This window comes from Gambusia affinis, linkage group LG18 (assembly GCF_019740435.1).
Source record: "Gambusia affinis linkage group LG18, SWU_Gaff_1.0, whole genome shotgun sequence".
In the NCBI taxonomy this organism is placed as follows: Eukaryota; Metazoa; Chordata; class Actinopteri; order Cyprinodontiformes; family Poeciliidae; genus Gambusia; species Gambusia affinis.
In genome coordinates, this window is record NC_057885.1 from 1,605,098 (window position 1) to 1,626,974 (window position 21,877).

The window sequence follows — 21,877 nt, forward strand, 5'->3', positions numbered from 1 at the left end:
TCATTCTAGGGAGAAGCTCCTCTGTGGAATATGAAATATGCCTCTAGTCATATTAGCTACATCCTACCCTGAAATTATATTATCACAACAAAGTATCCAACAGTAAAACCATGCACACTGCCTGGAAGTAAAGTAGGAAAAAATAAAGTGTAGGGACACGATGTTGAAGATGGAAGAAACATCTTCACTTTGGAATAATGTGTCTCCCAGTTGTGCACACATGCTATACACACAGCTTTGTCTGTAGTACTATATCCATCTAGGTGAGGGCAATAAAGATGTTTTAAACAGAAAAAGGAGCCAGAAATGTTATGACATTTATTGGGGTCTGTGACAGACAGGAAGGTTTATAACCGGATAATACAGGATAATGGAAAATTGGACCAAATCCAGGACACATTTGAAGCTATCCATGAAAAGCTGTACCTGACAAGGCAGGACAGCAAAAAGAATCACAGGAGAGCAGTGGAATTTCTGTTTCTTTCATGCATTTTATCAGTGTTTTCATAGATGATACTCTGGTACACTTTGTTAAATTGGGGACAAAAATTGAAAAATTTGTTACATTTTCTGCTGCTGCAGTTTGTTTTTACACTTTACTCTGTCTCAGGAACCAAACCCTTGGAAAAACCTGTTCACCCTCTCTTCTGGGATGGCACTGCACCAATAACAACTGAAGGAAACAATAACCGCTGAAGAAGACACAGCATGACTTCCTTCTTCAGAAAATGTAAACAAAAATGGAGTAGCATGAGATTTTAGGGATTATAGGATTTCTGTTTTGTCTTTGGTAAAAAACTGTAGCCATTTTTTCTGCCAGTGCTAGTTTGTTGGCCTGGAAAGTCTGCTTCATTTGGGGAGATGTGAATTCCTAATCGAACTCTGTGGACCAAAAAACAAACTCTTGGTCTTCAGTTGAAGTGTCATATCTTGAATGAATACATGAATGCCAAGCGGACCGGAGATCACTCCAAAAGCAGGAAATGAACTAAAGTGCAGGGCCATCCATCCATCCATCCTTTTTCTTACATCCTAGTCCCTAGTGGGGTCGGGAGGGCTGCTGTTGCCTATCTCCACTGAAAGTGCAAGGCATTCTGGGTAAATGCAACCAAAACAAAGGTATGTGTGTACGCTGACAGGAGAAAAGGCTCAAAGACAAAAGTGGCATCCAATTTTGTTTGCCTTTTGTGAGGAAGAATGTTGCACTCATTGTCTTCTTCAGAGGATTTTATTTCGTTTCCTTCAGCAGTACTTGATGCAGCGCCACCACAAGCAAAGGGGGCAAAAAGACTCACAGTAACCTGCTGGTTTGACACACACTTTAAAAAGAAACAAGTTGAACAAAGTTAATAAATTTAAGTCAGTCTTACTCAAATCATTTAGATGACATCAAATAAAGAAGGAAACTAATAAATGATCTTTTTTACCTGGAATTTTTGGCTCAGGTGGTCTTTATTTAAGAGGAGTTAGACAGGAAAGTGGGTAATCACAGAGAGGGAAGACAGGCAGCAAAGATCATCAGGCTGGAGTTGAACCTGCGACGGCCACGTTAAGGACTAAAGTCTCCTCATGGGGGCTTATAGTCACTGAATTTATTAAGTTGGTTCAACCAAGTTTGGACCAAATTAAGTTTAGATTGAAGCACATTTCTTAATTGGCCCAACTTAATTGCTTCAATTGGTAATGGCTTCAACTTTTCAATTGTTGAAGCCGTTCAACAATTGAGCGGAATTTAAGTAAGAGTGACTTCAATTTGTCATGTTAAACACACTGAATGAATTACGTTATAAAATCTTAGTTATAAAAACTTAGTAAATTCAGTTGGATAGACTTAATGAAATGAGTTAGATGATCATAAGAAATTGAATTGGTCACAAAACTAGCTTTGAATGCATTTGTTTCAAGCAAGGTTAAAGTAAAAAGTTCCTTTAAGTTAATTAAGTTATTGAGAATTATAAATTAATTAATTTAATGCAAAAAGTGAAGTTTTCATCAATAAACCAAATGAATTACCGTACATGAGATTAATGTACATAAATACATAAGATGAGAGCCAAAAACACTTTTTAGAGTGCAGTGCAGTGCAGTGTGAAAGAGAACCACAGTAGCTGAAAATGTAACAAATGTTGCAGTTCTGGCTCCCAATCAAACAAAGTTTACCAGACAATCAGGTATGAAAACATTCTTAGACAGCTCATCTAAAAAAATAAAAGTTAATTTAATGTTTAGTTACCCTTTAAAACCATGAGGCATTTGTCTTTAACAATATTGATTAATTAACATCCCTGTCTGTAGTTAATGTGACGATATGTGGAAAGGTTCGAGCACACGTAGATATTACAGGATCTATATGTGCTTATAGCTTAAGGATATAACTATTAATATAGACTGTGTGTGCAGAAATACTATGAGAAATGTTTTCTCAGATGTGTCAGGGGACATGTCTTCATTTCCATCTTATTTCCTCTGGAGAGAATCAAACTAGTGGGGGAAAAACATGTCCAGTGACGAGGCAGATTTCAAACCCAATCAGAGAATTTATGTAAACACCGGCAGACACAATTATACTTGCAAATGCCAACACACTGAGATACAGTGAAGTATCATTTACACAGATAACAACCAGATGTTCCTTCAGAGCAACTTGAGTACCACAAAAAACGAACCTGAAGAATAAAAATGTCCGTTAAAGCTAAACATCTCCTGGTCTTTATACAGGTAAGTGCATAGAAAAGTAAACTATATAGAGTATACAGCAGACATGTAGACAGTTCCCAACGTGACACCACACATGAGCAAAATGAGGGTAGCAAACATTTTCTTGCTCTTTCTTGACTGCCTCTTACTCCATCTCCAAAAGACAGAAACTCTTTTCCTGTAGAAAACATTGTGTTAAAATCTGCTGAATAATGGAGTTGAAAAAATACAGACATGAAATACTGACACCTGCATGAAAATGGCTGTGTGGAAAATTAGCCAGAAGAAGTCCTTAATCTCTGGGTAAATGTTTGGTAGGGAAAGAAACAGAATAGAGAAAAAGAGGGGAGAGAGGTAAGCAATGAGGAGACAGTTTGTCTGGACAGAGAGTTCCTGAGAGGGACATATACATACGAGTTGAGGCTATGTCAGTAGCTACAGTACCTTTCGAAAGTCTTGGGCCCCTTGAACTTTTCAACCTGTTGCTGCTTTCCAGGCTTCCTGCAATTACAGCTGCAAGTCACTTGGGTTTGTCTCTGTCAGTTTTGCACATCAAGAGACTGAAATTCTTGTCCATTCTTCCTTGCAAAACAGCTGGAGCTCAGTGAGGCTGGATGGAGAGAGTTTATGAACAGCAGTTTTCAGCTCTTTGCACAGATTCTCCAGTGGATTCAGGTCTGGACTTTGACTTGACCATTCTAACACCTGGATGCGTTTATTTGGGAACCATTCCAGTGTAGATTTTGCTTCATGTTTGGGATTATTGTTTTGTTGGAAGATAAATCTATGCTCCAGTTTCAGGTCTTTTGCAGACTCCAACAGGTTTTCTTCCAGAATGTTTCTGTATTCGGCTCCATTTATCTTCACATCAATTTTAACCATCTTCCCTGACCCTGCTGAAGAAAAGCAGGCCCAAACCATGATGCTGCCACCACGTTTGACAGTGGGGATGGTGTGTTCAGGGTGATGAGCTATGCTGCTTTTCCGCCAAACATATCGTTTTGCATTGTGGCCAAAAGGTTGAATTTTGGTTTCATCTGACCAGAGCTCCTTCCTCCATGTTTGCTGTGTCTCCCAGGTGGCTTGTGTCAAACTTTACTCAAGACCTTTTATGGATATCTTTGAGAAATGTCTTTCTTCTTGCCACTCTTCCATAAAGGTCAGGTTAGTGCATTGTACCACTGATTGTTGTCCCATGGACAGACTCTCCCACCTCAGCTGCATCTCTGATCTTTCTTCTCCTTGTTCTAGATGAAAGTTTAGAGGGACAGCCAGGTCTTGATAGACTTGCAGTGGTCTGATATTCCTTCCATTTCAATATGATTGTTTGCTCATTGCTCCTTGAGATGTGTAAAGCTTGGGAAACCATTTTTTGTATCCAAATCCAGCTTTAAACTTCTCCACAACAGTATTGGACACGCCTGGTGTGTTCCCTGGTCTTCATGATGCTCTCTGCACTTTAAACACAACCTGAGACCATCACAGAGCAGTTGCATTTATACGGGGACTTGATTACACACAGGTGGATTCTACTCATCATCATCAGTCATTATATATATTTATTATATTTACATTATCAACATCATAACTGGATTACTTCAAACCTAAAGTACTGGGGAGTTTTCTTACTTTTATTTTTACCTACTTTTCTTCATCTCCAAGTTGAACCAGGGCAAGCCCAGCCGACCCCAGATACCTCAGCAGTATTATACAACGACTTCAGTCTATAGAAATGAAGATCAAACTGCTGGAGGTGAACTTTGAGATCAACACTAACTGTGGAAATGAGACAACTCTTCCTCAAATCAACGGAGAGGTCGTACGCCTCGCATCAAGCAGCCCACCCTGGAACGCTCTGGGTGCCAAGCCGAAGCAAAAGTCTCACACTGCAGATCCGATGAGACGACTGTCAGGGAGAACCCAACACCTGGACAAATCAGTGTGGCTGGCTCTGAGCCGAAACCCACCTTCAACCTCAACACCTGCTCCACCGAGGAAAAACAAACAAGCAGCTGCAGCCAAAACAGCTCCACCGACTCCAAGGACAGAGCGACCAGCCCAAACCTCAAAACATTCTGACTCTGTGGGAATCCCACTGAAAAACTGATTTTCTGCACTCCAGCCTGAGCCTCTGAGTGAAACCTCACTGTTGGGTCTATTTTAGTTCCCAACCTGCAAGGAATCAACCAAAAACACAAATTGCTTTTCTGCAGAAAAGGGAAGCTGAGCCAGACGCGGAGAACCGCCGTCAAACACTGTCTGTGGTCAACTCCGCCGGTTCTCAGTCCCCAACTTCCTTTTATTATGATTACAAAGAAGGAGGTTGGGCTTTTTCACACAATGGATCAAAAGACCTTTACTACAGGATGATCCGGAACCTTCTGTGGACATGCCCTTTCAAGGACACGAGGCTGAGCATTACCAATCAGTTTCACAGGAAGCTAATAAAACAATCAGCCAATGACCACAGCAGCTGAGGACACAGGAATGTGTAAATGTTTCTAGCCTCCAGGCAAACATCCAAAAACAGTTAATGATGTACCACAAAAGAAAGAAGTCAAACAAACAACACACAATAAAATAATATGAAAACATTACCTTAAACTCATAAGTAAATGAACCTAGATCATTTTTTCTAACACTCACTTTCAAACATCAACAATGAGGCAAGACCAACACATCCACCCCCCAAAACCCCAAAGGACAAAGTGACCACCAGGAAAACGAAAGGTATGCCAAAAGTGCTTATTGTTGGAGATGAAGCAGTAAATGGAATCAGTCACGTCTGCAATCCCAGGAAAACCAGAGTGATTTCTTTTCCTGGTCACACTGTGTCTGATTTAACTCACAAAGTTCTCTCTCTAACCGCTGATCAGCCAGATATTGAGACTTTAGTTGTCATGTTGGAGTCAAGGATCTGGCAAAGCAGAAATCTGAGATTCTGAAAAAGGACTTTAATGTTCTTCTGAACACTATGGGAAAATTAAAAATGAAGTTATTTCTCAGTGGTCCAATTCCATCACCTCAATGTGGAGACAAAAAACACTCCAGGCTGGAGATGATAAACAAATGGCTGATTAAAAGCTGCTCTACCAGCTCAGTGACCTTCATCGATAACCTCTGGATCTACTGGCAGCACTTTCACCTTTTTGGAAGAGGCATACGCAATCTTAATAAACATGGGATAAAGATACTCACTGCAAACCTTTTTTATTTTATCAACAAGGACAGCAACGTCATCATCGCTTCAGAAGAACAGGCTCAAGGAGTTCTGACTAGGATGGATCCCTCTTGGTATCAGGAGCAACCAGTTCCAAATCAAGCGGATACATCGACTGGAGACGGAGCGACTGGTTCCCTTCCTGCTTCTCCCCCTCCCTGCTCATCAACTCATTCACAGGATTCACAAGACACCTTTGGAGAAATGTCTTCTGGACCAGAGTTTCTCAATTTTACAGATGGAATGAATCAACAGGTTCTACTTGGGACGTCTCTCCTTAGCACTCATGCTACAGACCTCACTACATTTAAGCCACCTGCCTCTGATTTCTCAGAGGATCCATCACTCTGCATTTCTGAGGTCTGAGGCCAGGGTCCAGATATTATTTTTACACCAGTCCTCCCCCAGAATGTGTCTGGCCCCCCAGCTCTACAAAACAGGACATTACCTGTCCGGATCACTACAAGAAAAGCTACAAAAAACAGAAACATAAAATACAGTGGATCTAATTCAAACCTCAGACTCAAGACCTTTTGGCCTCCAAGTCACTAAAATTACCTCTTTTAAATCCCAGATCTCTCTGTGCTAAATCTCTATTAATCAATGATTTCATCACTGAACATAATATCGATGTTATGTTTCTAACAGAAACATGGTTGAATGACAATAATGAACTGATCGTACTAATTGAATCTGCCCCTCCTAACTACAATTTCTTAAGTGAGAATAGAAAACACAAAAAAGGAGGAGGCATGGCTTAAATATTTAAGAATACCGTAAATGGTAGTAAAATTTCTTTGGGTCACTTTACTTCTTTTGAGTATCTTGGAATTGAGATTAAAGGCCTCAAACGGACTTTAACACTAACTTTATACAAAACTCCAACATATGTGGAAAATTTCTTTACTGAGTTGAATGAACTTCTATCTCTCATATGTATTAATTATGAATGCTTAATAGTTGTTGGTGATTTTAACGTTCATGTTGACAAACCCCAAGACAGAGGGACTAAAAAGCTCTAATATCTTAGAGACTTTTGGTCTAACACCACATCTCAAACAAGCAACACACACTCAAGGACACACACTGGACCTGGTTATCAGTAAGGGTGTGAATATTTCCAGTGTCTCTGTAACTGATGTCGCCCTGTCGCGTCACTTCCTGTTATCTTTGAAAGTTCTTTATCCTTTGGACAAACAGCAACCATCACAAAACGTTCTCTCACAGAAAACACAGCAGAAACATTTCATCAAATCTACTCTTCTTCCTCACCCGTAAGCTCTAATGACGTAGATAAGTTGGTAAATGATTTTCAGTCTAAAGTTTCAGATATCATTGATTCCATTGCCCCAATTAAAATGAAGGTTGTGTCTGGTAAGAAGAAATATCCATGGAGAAATGCACAAATAGTTAGATCTGCAAGACAAATCTGCAGAACGAAAATGGAGTAAAACTCAACTTAATGTTCATTATGACATCTATAAAGAAAAACTACGTTACTATCATTTAACACTCAAACATGCAAGACAGGCCTTCTTTGCAGATGTCATAAACAAAAACATTAACAATGCTCCAGCTTTATTTGCAACAAATCACTACTGCAGAATTACAGGCCGATCTCTGACCTCTGACCTCCCATTCATCAGCAAAGTTATTGAAAAAGTTGTGTGTAAACAGTTAAATAGCTTCCTATTGATAACCAACCGCTTTGACTCCTTCCAATCTGGTTTCCGGTCTCACTACAGCACAGAAACTGCCCTCGTAAAAGTGTTCAATGACATCCATATAAATACGGACTGTGGGAGAACCACAGTGCTGGTTCTGTTGGACCTCAGTGTTGACCATGACATATTACTGAATGGACTGGAGAGTTGGGTCGGACTCTCCGGTCCAGAGATTAACTGGTTTGAATCTTACATAAAGAACAGGGATTTCTTTGTTTCAATCATCCAATCATTGAACAGATGCTTAGAACAGATAAATGTGTTTTTGCCAAAACTTTCTCCAGCTGAACAAAAACAAAACTGAACTTATTATTTTTGGACCTAAAGAGGAACAATCTAGAGTTATAGATATATAGTTATAGATCTAGAGTTATAGATCTAGAGTCAGTGCACAGCTTCAGTTATTACAACTAAAAACCAGTGATCAGCCCGAAACCTGGGAGTAGTGATGAAATCTGGTCTGAACTTTCAGAGCCACGTAAAGACAGTCACAAAGTCGGCCTTCTATCACCTGAAGAACATTTCCAGGATTAAAGGACTAATGTCTCAGCCAGATCTAGAGAAACTCATCCATGCGTTTATCTTCAGTCACATTGATTATTGCAACAGCGTCTTCACAGGTCTGTCCAACAAATCAATCAAACAGCTGCAGCTGATCCAGAATGCTGCTGCTGGAGTTCTCACTAAAACCAGGAAGATAGAGCACATAACACCAGTTTTAAAGTCTCTCCACTGGATCCCTGTCGCTCAAAGAATAGACTTTAAAATACTGTTGTTAGTTTATAAATCACTGAATGGTTTAGCACCACAATACATTAAAGATCTGCTGTTGTTGTATCAACCTTCCAGACCTCTCAGGTCTTCTGGTTCTGGTCTGCTCTGCATCCCCAGAACCAGAACCAAACGAGGAGAAGCAGCATTCATCCTCTATGCACCACAAATCTGGAACAAACTTCCAGAAAACTGTAAAACAGCTGAAACACTGACTTCCTTTAAATCTCAACTAAAAACCCACATGTTTAGAGTTGTATTTGAAACGTAATCAATTACAAATTTATTAACGGAATCTGACTTGATGTTGTGTTTTAATTGTTGATTCTATGTTGCATTGTATTTTTGTGTTTGATTTGATGTAAAGCACTTTGAAATGCCTTGCTGCTGAAATGTGCTATACAAATAAAGTTTGATTGATTGATTGGATCATTCAGAGATCCAAACTGATCTTCTCAAGTGAGTTTGCTGCACTGAAAGTAAAGGAACCGAATAATATTACATGCCCCACTTTGCAGTTTTGTATTTGTTAAAAATGCTTTAAAATATCCAATTAATTTCGTTGTGTCCCACTTGTTGATTTTCACAAAATAATAACAATTTTAGATCTTTATGTTTGAAGCCTGAAAAGCAGCAAAAAGTTGAAAAGTTCAAGGGGCCCAAGACTTTCGTAAGGTACTGACATGCATGGAACAATGCAAGAGGAAGGTCAAACCTGAGCACTAAGAAAAACTGCTGCAAAGACAAATATTTTTCATTTTATATGATGATATGATTAAGGTAAGGTCTAGCAAGAGATTCTCCATTAGATTTAGATCTGAACTAGGCCATGGTAATAAAGAAATGTTCTCTGATTTCTGTTAGTTCAATAATTTAGGGGCAAAAAGGGTTTTCAATTGTGTTTGAATGAAATGTAATTAATTGTGATTAATCAATTACAGACCCTGCAATTAGGTCAATTTAAAAAAAGTCCCACTAACAGCTTTGCCCATCGATACACTTGGTAACTGTTGTTTATTGTTAAAATACTTCACAACCAGGAGAGGTATTAGATTGGTTTCAAGCTGGAAATGGAAACACGTATACAAAACCAGGCACAAAATTACCAAAAGGACAAGAGGTAAATACACTGAGTACACTAAAAATTAGATTTTGGCTTTCTTAATGCAATATTTTTGTATGCACAGAATTAGTATGCAACTGAATTTAAACTAAAACTTTTCTCATCTCACTTGTTTGTCATCCGTTAAAGTAAAAATTCTAAACGTACAACTCAAAATTGACAAATATTTCTGACATTTACAAAAGAAATCCGAGACCTTTACTGCGACAGACTGGCGACCTGTCCAGGGTGAACCCCGCCTCTCGCCCGGGACGCAGCTGGAGATAGGCACCAGCAACCCTCCCAACCCCGTTAGGGACGGAGGGTGTTCAGAAAATGGATGGATGGATGGATGGATGGATGGATGGATGGATGGATGGATGGATGGATGGATGGATGGATCCGAGACCTTTATAGCCAGCCTTCTTTTCCACAACACTTCTAAGCCTTCATTTCATGGAGTCTGTAAGTTTCTTGATCTGTTGACCATCAACTTTTTGTGCAGCAGCAGCCACAGCCTCCCAGACACTGATCAGAGATATGAACTGTTTTCCTTCACCATAATTCTCCTGTTTGAGATAGGCCCACAGGTTGTCAATGGGGTTTAGGTCCGGTGAGGAAGGGGAGCACTTCATTATTCTTTCATCTTTAAGGCCTTTCATAGTGGAGTACTTTGATGCATGTGATGGAGCATTGTCCTGCATAAAAATCATGGTCTTCTTGAAAGATGCAGACTTTTTTCTGTATCACAGCTTGAAGAAAGTGTCTTCAAAAATCTGGCAGTAGGTTTAGGACTTGATTTGAGTTCAACTTCAACCTGAAAGGCCCAACTAGCTCATCTTTAATAATACCAGCCCATACCAGAGCCCTGCCTCTATTACTGATCCTGCCACAGGTCCATCCATCTGGTCAGTCAAGAGTCACTTTCATCTCATGAGTCCATAAAACCTTTGAAAAATCTGTCGTCAGATCTGTCTTGGCCCAGCCTTGATGTTCCAACTTGTGTGTCTTGTTCGATGGCGGTCGGGTTTCAGCGTTCCTTATCTTGGCCATGTCTCTGAACGTCTTGTACTTCTGGGCACTGCAGGCAGGTTGCAGTCATGGAAAATGGCAGTACCCTTACAAAAAAATCCCATGAAAATCACATGTGATCACATGTGACGTTCACATGTGATCACATGTGGTTCACACAAATTTTACATGTGAATGATGTGAATCACATGTGAAAGCACATGAATACGTGTGATTTTGGAACATTTCGTGGTAAAATCACATGTGATTCACATGTGAATCACTCATTTCCACATGTGATTCACACATTTCCACATATGATCACATGTGAAAACATGTAATTTTTGGTGTGATTTTCACCTGTGAAAATCACTTGTGAATGAGCACATGTGATTTTCATGTGATCACATGTGAAAATGTGTGATCACATGTGGAAATGAGTGATTCATATTTCCACATGTGAATCACACATGTGATCATATGAAAATCACATGTGAAAACGTGATTTTTTGGTGTGATTTTCACATGTGAAAATCACTTGTGATCACATGTGATTCACACATTTCCACATATGATCACATGTGAAAACATGTAATTTTTTGGTGTGATTTTCACATGTGAAAATCACTTGTGATCACATGTGATTTTACCATGAAACGTTCCAAAATCACACGTATTCATGTGCTTTCACATGTGATTTACATCATCCACATGTAAAATTTGTGTGAACCACATGTGATCACATGTGGAAGTCACATGTGATCACATGTGATTTTCATGGGATTTTTTTGCAAGGGTACTGGAAGATAATGTATCTTCACGTTTGATTCTTTTCAAATCTTTGCCAGTTAATTTACGTCTTCTTTTCTCAACATGTTTCTTGCGACCCTGTTAACCCTAAACCAGAAATGTATTTGCAGCATAACGTTTCTAATCCTGGAAATGTTCTTCAGGTGATAGAAGGCCGACTTTGTAACTGTCTTCATGTGGCTCAGAAAGATAACGTCAGAGTTCATCACTCCACGCAGACTTCAGGCCTGATCTCTTGTTTTTCTGAAGCTGTGCGTTGACTGTATATCAGGGTGTTCAAGTCCAGTCCTCCAGAGCTATCATCCTGCATCCCTGCTTCAACACACCTGAATCAAATGAATGGTTTGTTATCTGAACACTTGTTCAGAGCTGACTGACTGCTGGTGAGGGAATTCAGCCATTTGATCACGGTCTGTTGGAGAAAAGGATGCATCTAACGTTGCAGGATGGTACCTCTTGAGGACTGGACTTGCTCTAGATCAGGGGTGGGCAATCCTGGTCTTTGAGGGCGGGTGTCCTGCAACTCTTAGATGTCTCCCTGGTCCAACACACTTGAATCCAATAGCTGAATTACCTTCCAAGTGCAGTCAAGTTCTCCGGAGTCCTGCTAATGACCTCATTATCTGACTCAGGTGTGTTGAAGTGGAGGCACATGTAAAAGTTGCAGGAGACTGGCCCTTGAGGCCTGGAGTTGCCCACTGCTGCTGTAGATCATTCCTCTTTAGGTACGAAGATAATAACGTAAGTCTTGATTCTGTTCAGCTGTTACGGCTGGAATATTAGAGCATATTAGAACATGTTCTAATATGCTCGTTCAGTGATTGGATGGGTTCTGAGTCACCTAGTGACATCGTAATGTAGAGTTGTGTGTCATCTATGTAGTTATCTTATTTCCTGTTATAACCTGAGCTAGGAGCATATAGATATTGAATAAGATGTGTCCTAGGATTGACTCTTGGGGTACCCCATATGACTTCTGTCCATTTTGATGAGAATCCCCTATTGAAACAAAGTTCTGTTTTTTCAAGGATTCAAACCAATTGAATACTGTCCTACAAAACTCTCCAATCATTTCAGTAACGATTGAAGAGCTGTAATAGTGTCAATGCTGTGCTGAGGTACAACAGAATCACAACGGTGGCTTTTCCACAATCTTTATTTATATGGATGTCATTGAACACTTTGACCATCTCAGTACTGTGGTTACTATGGAAACCAGACTGAAAGACATCAAAGAGGTTGGTCACTGTTGTTGAAACACTGTTTTTTCAATAATTTGCTGATGAATGGAATGTTATAGTTTGACCAGTAAATCTGCAGAAGTGATTTGTCCAGATTGTTCTTTTTTATCAGTGGTTTGATAACTGCTGTTTTAAAGCCTGAAGGAAAACACCTGATGAGAGGAATGAGATGCAACGATAGGCAGAACTTTCTTATGAAAAGTTGTGGGTAGGATATCAGGACAGCAGGAAGAGGAGCTGAATTGATTTAGTATTTCTTCTAAATGTTTATAGTTAAGGAGTTGAAAATGAGTAATTTTTTTGTATTTGTTATGTTTGTGCCTAGCATTAATTTTGGATTAATTGATGTGTTCAGATTAAGCTTCTATTTTTTTCATTTTCTCTGTAAAGAAGTTGGCAAATTCACTGCAGGCCATCTTAGAATGGAGTTCAGGTGGTACAATCACAGAAAGGCTTGTGCGTCTGTCAACTGTGATAAATAAAGCTCAAGCATTGTTCATTTTTATGCAATGTGCAAGGAACAGTACAATTGATTGAATATTTCTGCTGTGTTGTCCATGTAAGAACATTTTATAATAGCTGTTTTGCTAAGTGAGTCAATGGAGATTGTACTTTCAAAAATAACAGAGAATGATCAGATAGGGCGAAATCAGTTACTGAGACAGTGGAAATATTTACACCCTTAGTGATAATTAATTCTATTTTCCAATGTTAGTACACTGGAAAATATGATTAAATGTGGTTGTTGTGTGCAGTTTGGTGATATGAATCACGTTCTTTAAGTAGGTAGTATCAAATGAAAATGGTTTTAAAGATCAATGTTTGTGGTGCTATAAATGCTTTGCCATGCAGTCACAGCCATAAAGTTATCTAAAAAAGAATAAATAGTTTACCATATTTTTATTATCATCATATACTTAGTAGTACCACAAAAAATTGCAAAAAAGGTTTAAGTCCACATTACCCACCGATAGATTCTATCAACTTTAAACCTCTACAAGCTGAAATTTCTTCTCATTCTTCAACAATTCACTCAAACTTCGTCTGATTGGATAAATAGGGTCTGTGAACATACATTTTAAAGTTTTGCCACATTTCCTCAATTGAATTTAGGCTTGGACTTTGATTAGGTCATTCTAAGACATTAATCTACTTTGATCTAAACCACTCCAGTGCACCACTATCTGTATAATTATGGTGGTCGTCCTGGTGGATACTGAGAGTCTAATGCAGTCTGAGGTCTCCTGCAGTCTCTGACACATTTTCTTTTACTGGATTTAGCTCCATAAACTCTGACCAACTTACCTGTTCCTGCTGAAGAAAAGCATACCCACAGCAAGATGCTGCCACCATTATATGTTTCACCATGGATATAGTGTGTCAGATTGCATGGAGCTCAGAAAGTTTAAGTTTGGTCCAATTTGACCAGAACCTAACCCCAACTGCTTTAAACTTTAAACTGGTCTTTTTGGGGCAGTGAGTTCTTTAATATTCTGTAATATCCTATGAGGCCTTCATAGAACAGCTGGATTTAACAACACACAGCTATTATTTGTGAAAAACAATTAAAAATTGTAATGAAACATAATTTACTTTTCTTGTCACCATTTTAATATGATAATATTACACAAGATGTGAATGCTTTTGCAAGGCATCATACAAGTGGTTGATCAGTGTGTGTCTATGTGTGCATGTGCACTGACCATTGAGTCGTCATCAGCAATGAAAATAGTGCATGCCTGAGCCTGCATGAAGGACAGGATGGTTCCGGCAATCTTCCGCAGCACAACCTTCAAACATTGCTGCTCCTCAAAGATCAGTCTGGCCAGATCCAACAGCACCTGAACATTCAGTACATCACACACTAAGCTACACTTGCATGTATGTGGTTCTGCGCAGACATCCACTCTTACCTGATTGCGTCTGTTTTCCAACTGCGATGTCTCGTACAGCTGCGCATTGTGCAGAACTATGCCTGAAAAGGCTAGATAGGCTGAAAAATCCTGTTGGGAAACAAAACAGTGAGCCAGTACCATGTAGTAGGAGGTAAGTAAAAAATCGTTTTTATCTATATAGCAAGTGCTTCATGGTAAAATATAAGCAGATATACATTTCATACAAGACTTTTGGGCTGAGATGAAGGGTGCAACTCTGGTGTGATACTGGGGCTCTCAGCGTGTCATGTGGGCTCCTGGTTGGTGGTAGATGCTTCTTAGAGATGTTCTGGGCTGCAGGGATTGAGTTGGACCCAGATGAGGCTCCAGCTACCTTGAGCTCCCTGGAGCTATCCAATCAAGTGGGATGGTACAATGCAGTGCACATGGATGCCAGGGTGACCCCCTGGATGGGGCGTCTGGGGCATCAAGGTTGGTTGTTGGGGTTTGGTACCAGGGATTGCCTACAGACCGCCAGGAGCCTGCTTTAACTACCCCTTAAAAGCCTCACAAAACTCTTCTTTTTTCAGTTTCCACCACCCGGTCCTCTGCTCTGACTTTGTTGTCTTCATCTTCCTTACTATCAGTTTCATCCTACAGTCCTCAAGCCAAAGCTGTCCAGCTACACTCTTAACTACCACCAACTTACAGTCACTAATTTCCTTCAGATTATGTCTAAATAAGATGTAGTCCACCTATGTGCTCCTACCTTCTCCTTTTATAGGTCACCGTATCTCTCTGCCTCTTCTGGGAGAAACAGCCATTTACAACAGCCATTTTAATCATTTTCATAAAGTCCACCACCACCTGTCCATCATCAGGCAGATCTGGTTGAATGAAACATATTCCTGGGTTCTGTAGACAAGGCTAAACAGAACATGCTAAGAGACCCAAATGCTGCTTTATTTATGGATGAACTAGCCTGGCAATTGTACATATATAATTCTGCTCAATTCTCATCTCCCTTTATTGCTCTGTCTGGGAAATTAATTAATAAGTTGAAGCAAGAGGAATGTTTAAGGTATTTTATTTCAAGCAAACATGTTGCTCGGCTCAGGACCTCTCTCTTCACAGTGGAAGATGGTTGTTTACGGTATGGTTCACAGCTTCAAACTAGTGCCTTACATATGCCTCAGCCAAATGTTAGCGATTGGAGCAAATCAGATCCAGTCATTTCAGACTTCAACAGAGTCTATGCCTCTAGCAAGCAATTACTTCTCCATATCCAAGGATCTATATCCTCTGGATGAAGCAAAGTGTAGAATAAAGGGTTGTTTTTTACCAGACTATGGATGAGGATTATCAAAACCAACAGTAAAACAGGGAAGAAAACCACTGGCTGATAGCAGATGCTACACAGTCAAACTGACCAACCTTCTCATCCTGTTCAGTGAAGGCACCATTCTCTCCACATTTCTTGTTAATAGCCTGAACCACTCCAACAACCTGCAATATGATGGAATAATAATAAAGCAAAAACAAAGTAATTCACTTAGAGCAGATTTATATAATCAGAAACCGTTTCAGAACAGCATGTCATGATGTGAATTTGAAATTGCAGACAGGAGCTGGGAGCATGGATTATTAGAAAGTTTTAGTGAAAAATGAAAAAAATAAAAAGCACAGGGAGACAGAGCAGACCAAAAACTATAAATCCAAGGAAAATGCCAGCAAGAGACACAGTAAAAAACGGCAAAACAACAGGGCATAATGGGAGGAACCAAATAAGAGAAGGGTTTAAAGACTTTGAGGCTAAATGCTGAACAAAAGACGTGGGGCCTCATGTATAAAAGAGTGCACAGCTTTCACACTAAAAATTGGTGTATGAAAATATTTTTGAAAAGTACAGTGCACAAAAAAAATTTGATGTATAAAAATGTGCACACACCTGGCCACACACCTTTCCTATACACATCATCATGTGCGAGAAATGGAGCTCAGCTGCTGGTCCGTATATACATCTGTAAATTCGAATAAATACCCAGACGTCTGCCACCACGTGAAGCAAAAACCATGGAAACGGTTGTTTGCTTGTAGTATTTTAAGTAGCTGTAATAATAATAATTGTATATTTTATTTAACCGGTTTGAGGGCCCCAATGATGCTGGGAGCTATGCTGTCTGGGGCCTCCAAATCCGAGGCCATGGTCTTGAGCCGGAAAAGGGTAGAGTGCCTTCTCCGGGTCAGGGGGGGGTATCCTGCCCCAAGTGGAGGAGTTCAAGTATCTCGGGATCTTGTTCACAAATGGGGGGAAAAAGGGAGCGGGAGATCGACAGGCGGATCGGCGCAGCGTCTGCCGTCAAGCGGACGCTGTACCGGTCCGTCGTGGTGAAGAGAAAGCTGAGTCAAAAAGTGAAGCTCTCGATTTACCGGTCTATCTACTTTTTCACCCTCATCTATGGTCATGAACTTTGGGTCATGATCGAAAGAACGAGATCGCGGATACAAGTGGCCGAAATGGGTTTTCTCCGTAGGGTGTCTGGGCTCTCCATTAGAGATAGGGTGAGAAGCTCAGTCATCCAGGAGGGACTCAGAGACTCAGAGCCGCTGCTCCTTCACGTCGAGAGGGGCCAGTTGAGGTGGTTCGGGCATCTGGTCAGGATGCCTCCTGGAAGCCTCCCTGGTGAGGTGTTCTGGGCACGTCCCACCAGGAGGAGGCCCCGGGGAAGACCCAGGACACGCTGGAGGGACTATGTCTCTCTGCTGGCCTGGGAACGCCTTGGGATTCCTCTGGAGGAGCTGGAAGAAGTGGCTGGGGAGAGGGAAGTGTGGGCCTCCCTTCTGAAGCTGCTACCCCCGTGACCCGACCCCGGATAAGTGGAAGAAGATGGATGGATGATGGATGAGAATAAAATTACCCCACAGACAACATGCATTTCATGCACTTGGACAGACAGACCAATGCGCAGTTATATCTTTACAAAACTGAGGAAATTTACCACCAGTATTGTCGAGTGAGGTTTTTCTTTAATTTTTATTTTACTTATTTTTTGAGTGTTATGTTTTTGTCATTGGATAAATGTGGTTCAATTTCATCTTTTAAGTTTAAACAATATAAGACTAAAATTATGAAAAAACATCAGGTTCCTGGTCTGAATGGAGTCAGGTTTCAGTGCTGATACACAGTTGCATCTTTATGCGAGTTTTGACGCTTTATTATTGTCCACACTAAAGGTTTGTGTGGCTGGCGCACATTTTCATGGCAGGTAAAAATTTGCATATATTTACGCAAACCTTTATGCCACATTCATTTTTATACTTGCCGACTTGTGCATAAAATATGGTGCATCAGATTTTTTGTGCATACACACACTTTATATATGATGATCACCAAACTGATGAGTTAAAAGTTTACAGGTGTGAGGAGAAACAGCAAAAAGCAGGGTCATGGGAGAGAAAGAAAAAATAGATGGGGGGGCAGAGAGGGGTGAGAAAGAAATTTAATCTAACACTAAGGAGTATTTAGACAAAAATTAGTAGAAATACTAAGAAGGACTAAACTAAAATAAAACAGAAACAAGACTGATCTAAACAAAGAAAGACTAAGGAACACAGAATAATTAAGCTAGAATTAAATAATCAAAACACCAAAACAACCCAAGATCTCGACACAGCAGGATTATGTTAAATGTGTCACACTGTAAAATATAAAAAAATATACTGCCAGTGTATAAATACCTGCCTTATGAGCTGATTTTGTGGACTTGGACAAGGCGTTTGACCACTTACACTGAGAATAAAATTAACTAATTAATAGGTTCAAATCTCAAGAACTTAACCAACTCAACTTTCACATAACCTGGAAACTAGACCAGTGTAACGGTCTGGTGGCCCGCCATGCTTTACTAGCCCCACCGCTAGGGTAAGCTTCACTTGTTTATGTTTTTAGAAAAATAATAATAACTTTGAAAAAAACAACACTTTTTTTTTCCAAGCCAGACTGCAAGCGTCTCGGTTATTGAGCATTTTACTGGCAGAGCAGATTTATTCCTTAATTCCTAAAAGATATGTTTATAGAAGTAAGGTTTATAAAGCTGAACCAATCTCTGCGCGTTTCCTTGCGCACTATAGCAGTTGGATGTCTTAAGTTTATCTCAGCGGGATTGCGCATGCCTCCTTTCACTCAAACTGGACTCAGGCTGACCTATATGGATATGTACATCAACCCCCAGTGAGGAATTATGTTTCTTTCCAGAGTTTTTGACCAGTGTAAGAGTTTAGACCCCAGAGCGTTAGTTCTGGTGTCGCAGCTCTACGTGAACTGCAGAAATAACTTGTAGTTGTACTTTCAGACGTGCGTTGAGCAAAAATTCTTTGTTCACGAAGAATTATGTGCAGCTTTTCCATGTCAACACGCTGCCCAGAGCCCAGCTCGGTCTGCGCTAATAAAGTTTGTGTTCCCGGTTGGTCGGAGCGTTAGTGGTTAACGGACAGCGCTACCCTCATCATGCAAGTTCAGCCCAGGGAGGAGCTATCGCACTCTCCTTGTCAGTCACACATCACGCTGGTTTTATATTATTTTATTATTATTTTTAGTATTATTTGTCTGGTTACACAATGCATCAAACCATATCAAATCCTTTGTCCAGTTAGTCAGTCAGAGTTGATGTGCGCGGCCTCATGGAGATCTGACAAACTGGACCATCCAAAATAGTTTCAGTGTCCCCTTGTTAAAAACTCAGACAGAAAGGAAGAGCTACTAAAGCCACATTAGCAGCATTAAATTGAATCTCCCGTATGTTCCACATGTCTGTGCAGTGCAGCAGATTTAATTCATGCAGGGCCGGTCCAAGGCTGTAGGAGGCCTGTAGCAGAATTTGACTTAGGAATCCCTTTTGTTGCTGAAAGCATCAGCATCTCTAACAGCTCTGTATTAGATTTAATCTGGGAGAGGGGGAGCAGTTTAATTGGCCAACCTATAAAACAATAAGTTATACTTGCAGTTTACTAATTTGTATTTGTGAACAAACAGAATTCAAACTCATAGATTAAACTCACAGCATCAGATTGTTGCTAAGGTAACAAAACAATCTAACTATGAATATTGTTCCTTCAAGTTGTACAAAGTAAACTTGCCAGCTCCTTAAAATCTTACATTTAAATGTTAAACAATTTAAAATGTTTTAATTAATGTAGGTTGAAACAATTAAATCAAATTTAGCAGCAATGATCATCTCAATAAACAAATATTACATTTATGTATCTGTGGTCTGTGTTAAGATATTAGCATTTATGGGGCCCCTGAGGCCCTGGGGGACCTGATGGAGCTCCTACCAGCGGACTTAGCAAGTTTTCTGGGGGAAACCCTGCAGTGGGAAGCCAGTATTATATCTGCATGGACTACGATGATGCAGATCCACAAAGGAGCCCCTGATCCAGGCATTGTTCATTGGTAATTACACATTGTTCATTGGTAATTACAAAGAAGGAGAAGTTCTACCTCCTCATTATTCACCTTAAAATCCACACCTAGGTTGCTGAAATTGTGGCACATCTGATTTCTAGTTCATCAGTCACAGAAAGCATTGAAGAGTGTAAAGATATGCCACCTCACCTCTCCTCTGTGGTTCTTGATGGGTAGACAAAGGATACTTTGGGTTTTGTAGCCTGTGATCAGGTCAACTTCTGCGTTGAATCTTGGATCCTAGGGAGGCAGAAGTTCCACAAGTCATCTTGTTAGTATGAAGTGAGGTTACTTTAGTCCCAAACATAATGTTCTTTCACAACATGGTATGGTGCAAAATAAAACCAATACTAATAGCTGTTAAGATAAGTACGGGGCTTGTAAAGTGTTCACATCCCTTGAAGTACATTTGGGCATTTATCGCATCGCTTATCATTTATTGTGGAAAATTTCCTTTTTATTTGTTGTCACAATAAATTTAATATTATGTTGTTTAGAACAAAACAAAACTGCCCATATTGTAAGGATTTTTATTGTTACAATTTTCTCAACTGATAGTTCAGTCAGAGTATAAAGAAATACAAAAATATGATTAATGCAGTTATTGTGCGCAGCTTAGTGATATAAATCGCACTTCTTTTTGTGACTGGTGTCCTAAAGAATCATATGGGAATGTTTTTCAAGAGCAGTATTTCTGTTTGTGGGGCTATTATTGCTATCTCAGCAATACAGTTACCTCAAAAGAAGTAGTGACCAGCTCTTATAACCACTTTTAGTATCATCACAATAGTATCACAAAATATTGAGATAAAACTTGACTCCATAAGACTCACCCCTAATCTGAACTCTTTTATGTGGATTTCATGTGACAGACCAACAGCAAGTAGTATATATTGATGAATTGAAAGGGAAAAAAGATGCAGAATTTACAATTATTATTATTATTTTTTTTGTAAATGAAGGTCTGAAAAGTCTGGAATGTATTTTCCCTCAGCAGTTCAGGAGCAATGCATGTTTCCACATTTGGCTGCATTGCCAGCTAAAGACATTTTAAAGACATATACCTCTCAGTGTAATATAGTTTGGTGAATTTTGGTGAAGTTCATGTATTTTAAAGATCAGTGATTAGCAAGAAAACTGCAATAGTTGCACTCCCACTGTCATTAAATTTCAATATAACCCATCCATGTTAATTGCTCTAATGTGACAAAATGTTCAGATGGTATGAATACTTCCTGGGTTAAAAATGGAACTGGTTCCATCTCCAGCTCAAAGCACAGCTACAGAGACCTCCTTTTGGCACCCCTGACTTAAACAAACTGCTCAGAAGTTGCAGAACAGAGGTTACACTACAGCAAATGAATGAACTGTTTGTTTAATTTTTTGACTTCTTATGTGCTGTGTGCAAACTTTAAATGTCAACAGACAGTAAGCAGAGCTTATATAAGAACAGCAAATGGCTGAACAATGCATCAGCATCAGATCCAGACGTCACCTAACTTCAACAAGCACTTCAGCGACTTACACTCACTGATACAGCTTCACTCCACCACAGAGTTTCAACCAAGCAGGCGAAAATGTAGTCCTACACAGACTCAAATCAGGATGCACGAACTCTTCTTTATGAGGAAGGGAAAAAACTGCTAGAAAGCCTACACAAGTGCACATCCACACAACTCTCAACCAGAGACTGTTAAGAAGAAAATAGGTCTGTGTACTTATTTATTGGGTGATGGTAAGAAATGGCAGGCTTCACATTTATCAAAACATTACACTTCTGCTTGTATCTGGTATATCCTCAACTACAAGCAGTGTTGTAGTCAAGACCACCTAACCCGAGACCAAGTCAAGACCAAGACCAGAGGGCATAGAGACAGAGACAAGACCAAGACTTTTAGGGTCCAAAACAACCAGGTCGAGACCAAGAACAAGGGAAGTCGAGACCGAGTCAAGACCAAGCCCA

General features: G+C 39.9%; 1 protein-coding gene across 2 annotated transcripts in view; it reads right to left on the minus strand.

The window, feature by feature from the left end:
* Nucleotides 1-21,877, minus strand: part of pde5ab (phosphodiesterase 5A, cGMP-specific, b) — a 125,655-nt gene that overhangs the window by 63,926 nt on the left and 39,852 nt on the right. For both annotated transcript variants that reach the window (XM_044097139.1, XM_044097138.1), the window contains exons 4-7: nt 20,065-20,154; nt 15,885-15,956; nt 14,490-14,579; nt 14,280-14,417 (exon numbers count right to left, since the gene is read on the minus strand). In XM_044097139.1, the coding sequence (XP_043953074.1) occupies nt 14,280-14,417; nt 14,490-14,579; nt 15,885-15,956; nt 20,065-20,154 (390 nt within the window). The remainder of the gene's footprint in view (nt 1-14,279; nt 14,418-14,489; nt 14,580-15,884; nt 15,957-20,064; nt 20,155-21,877) is intronic.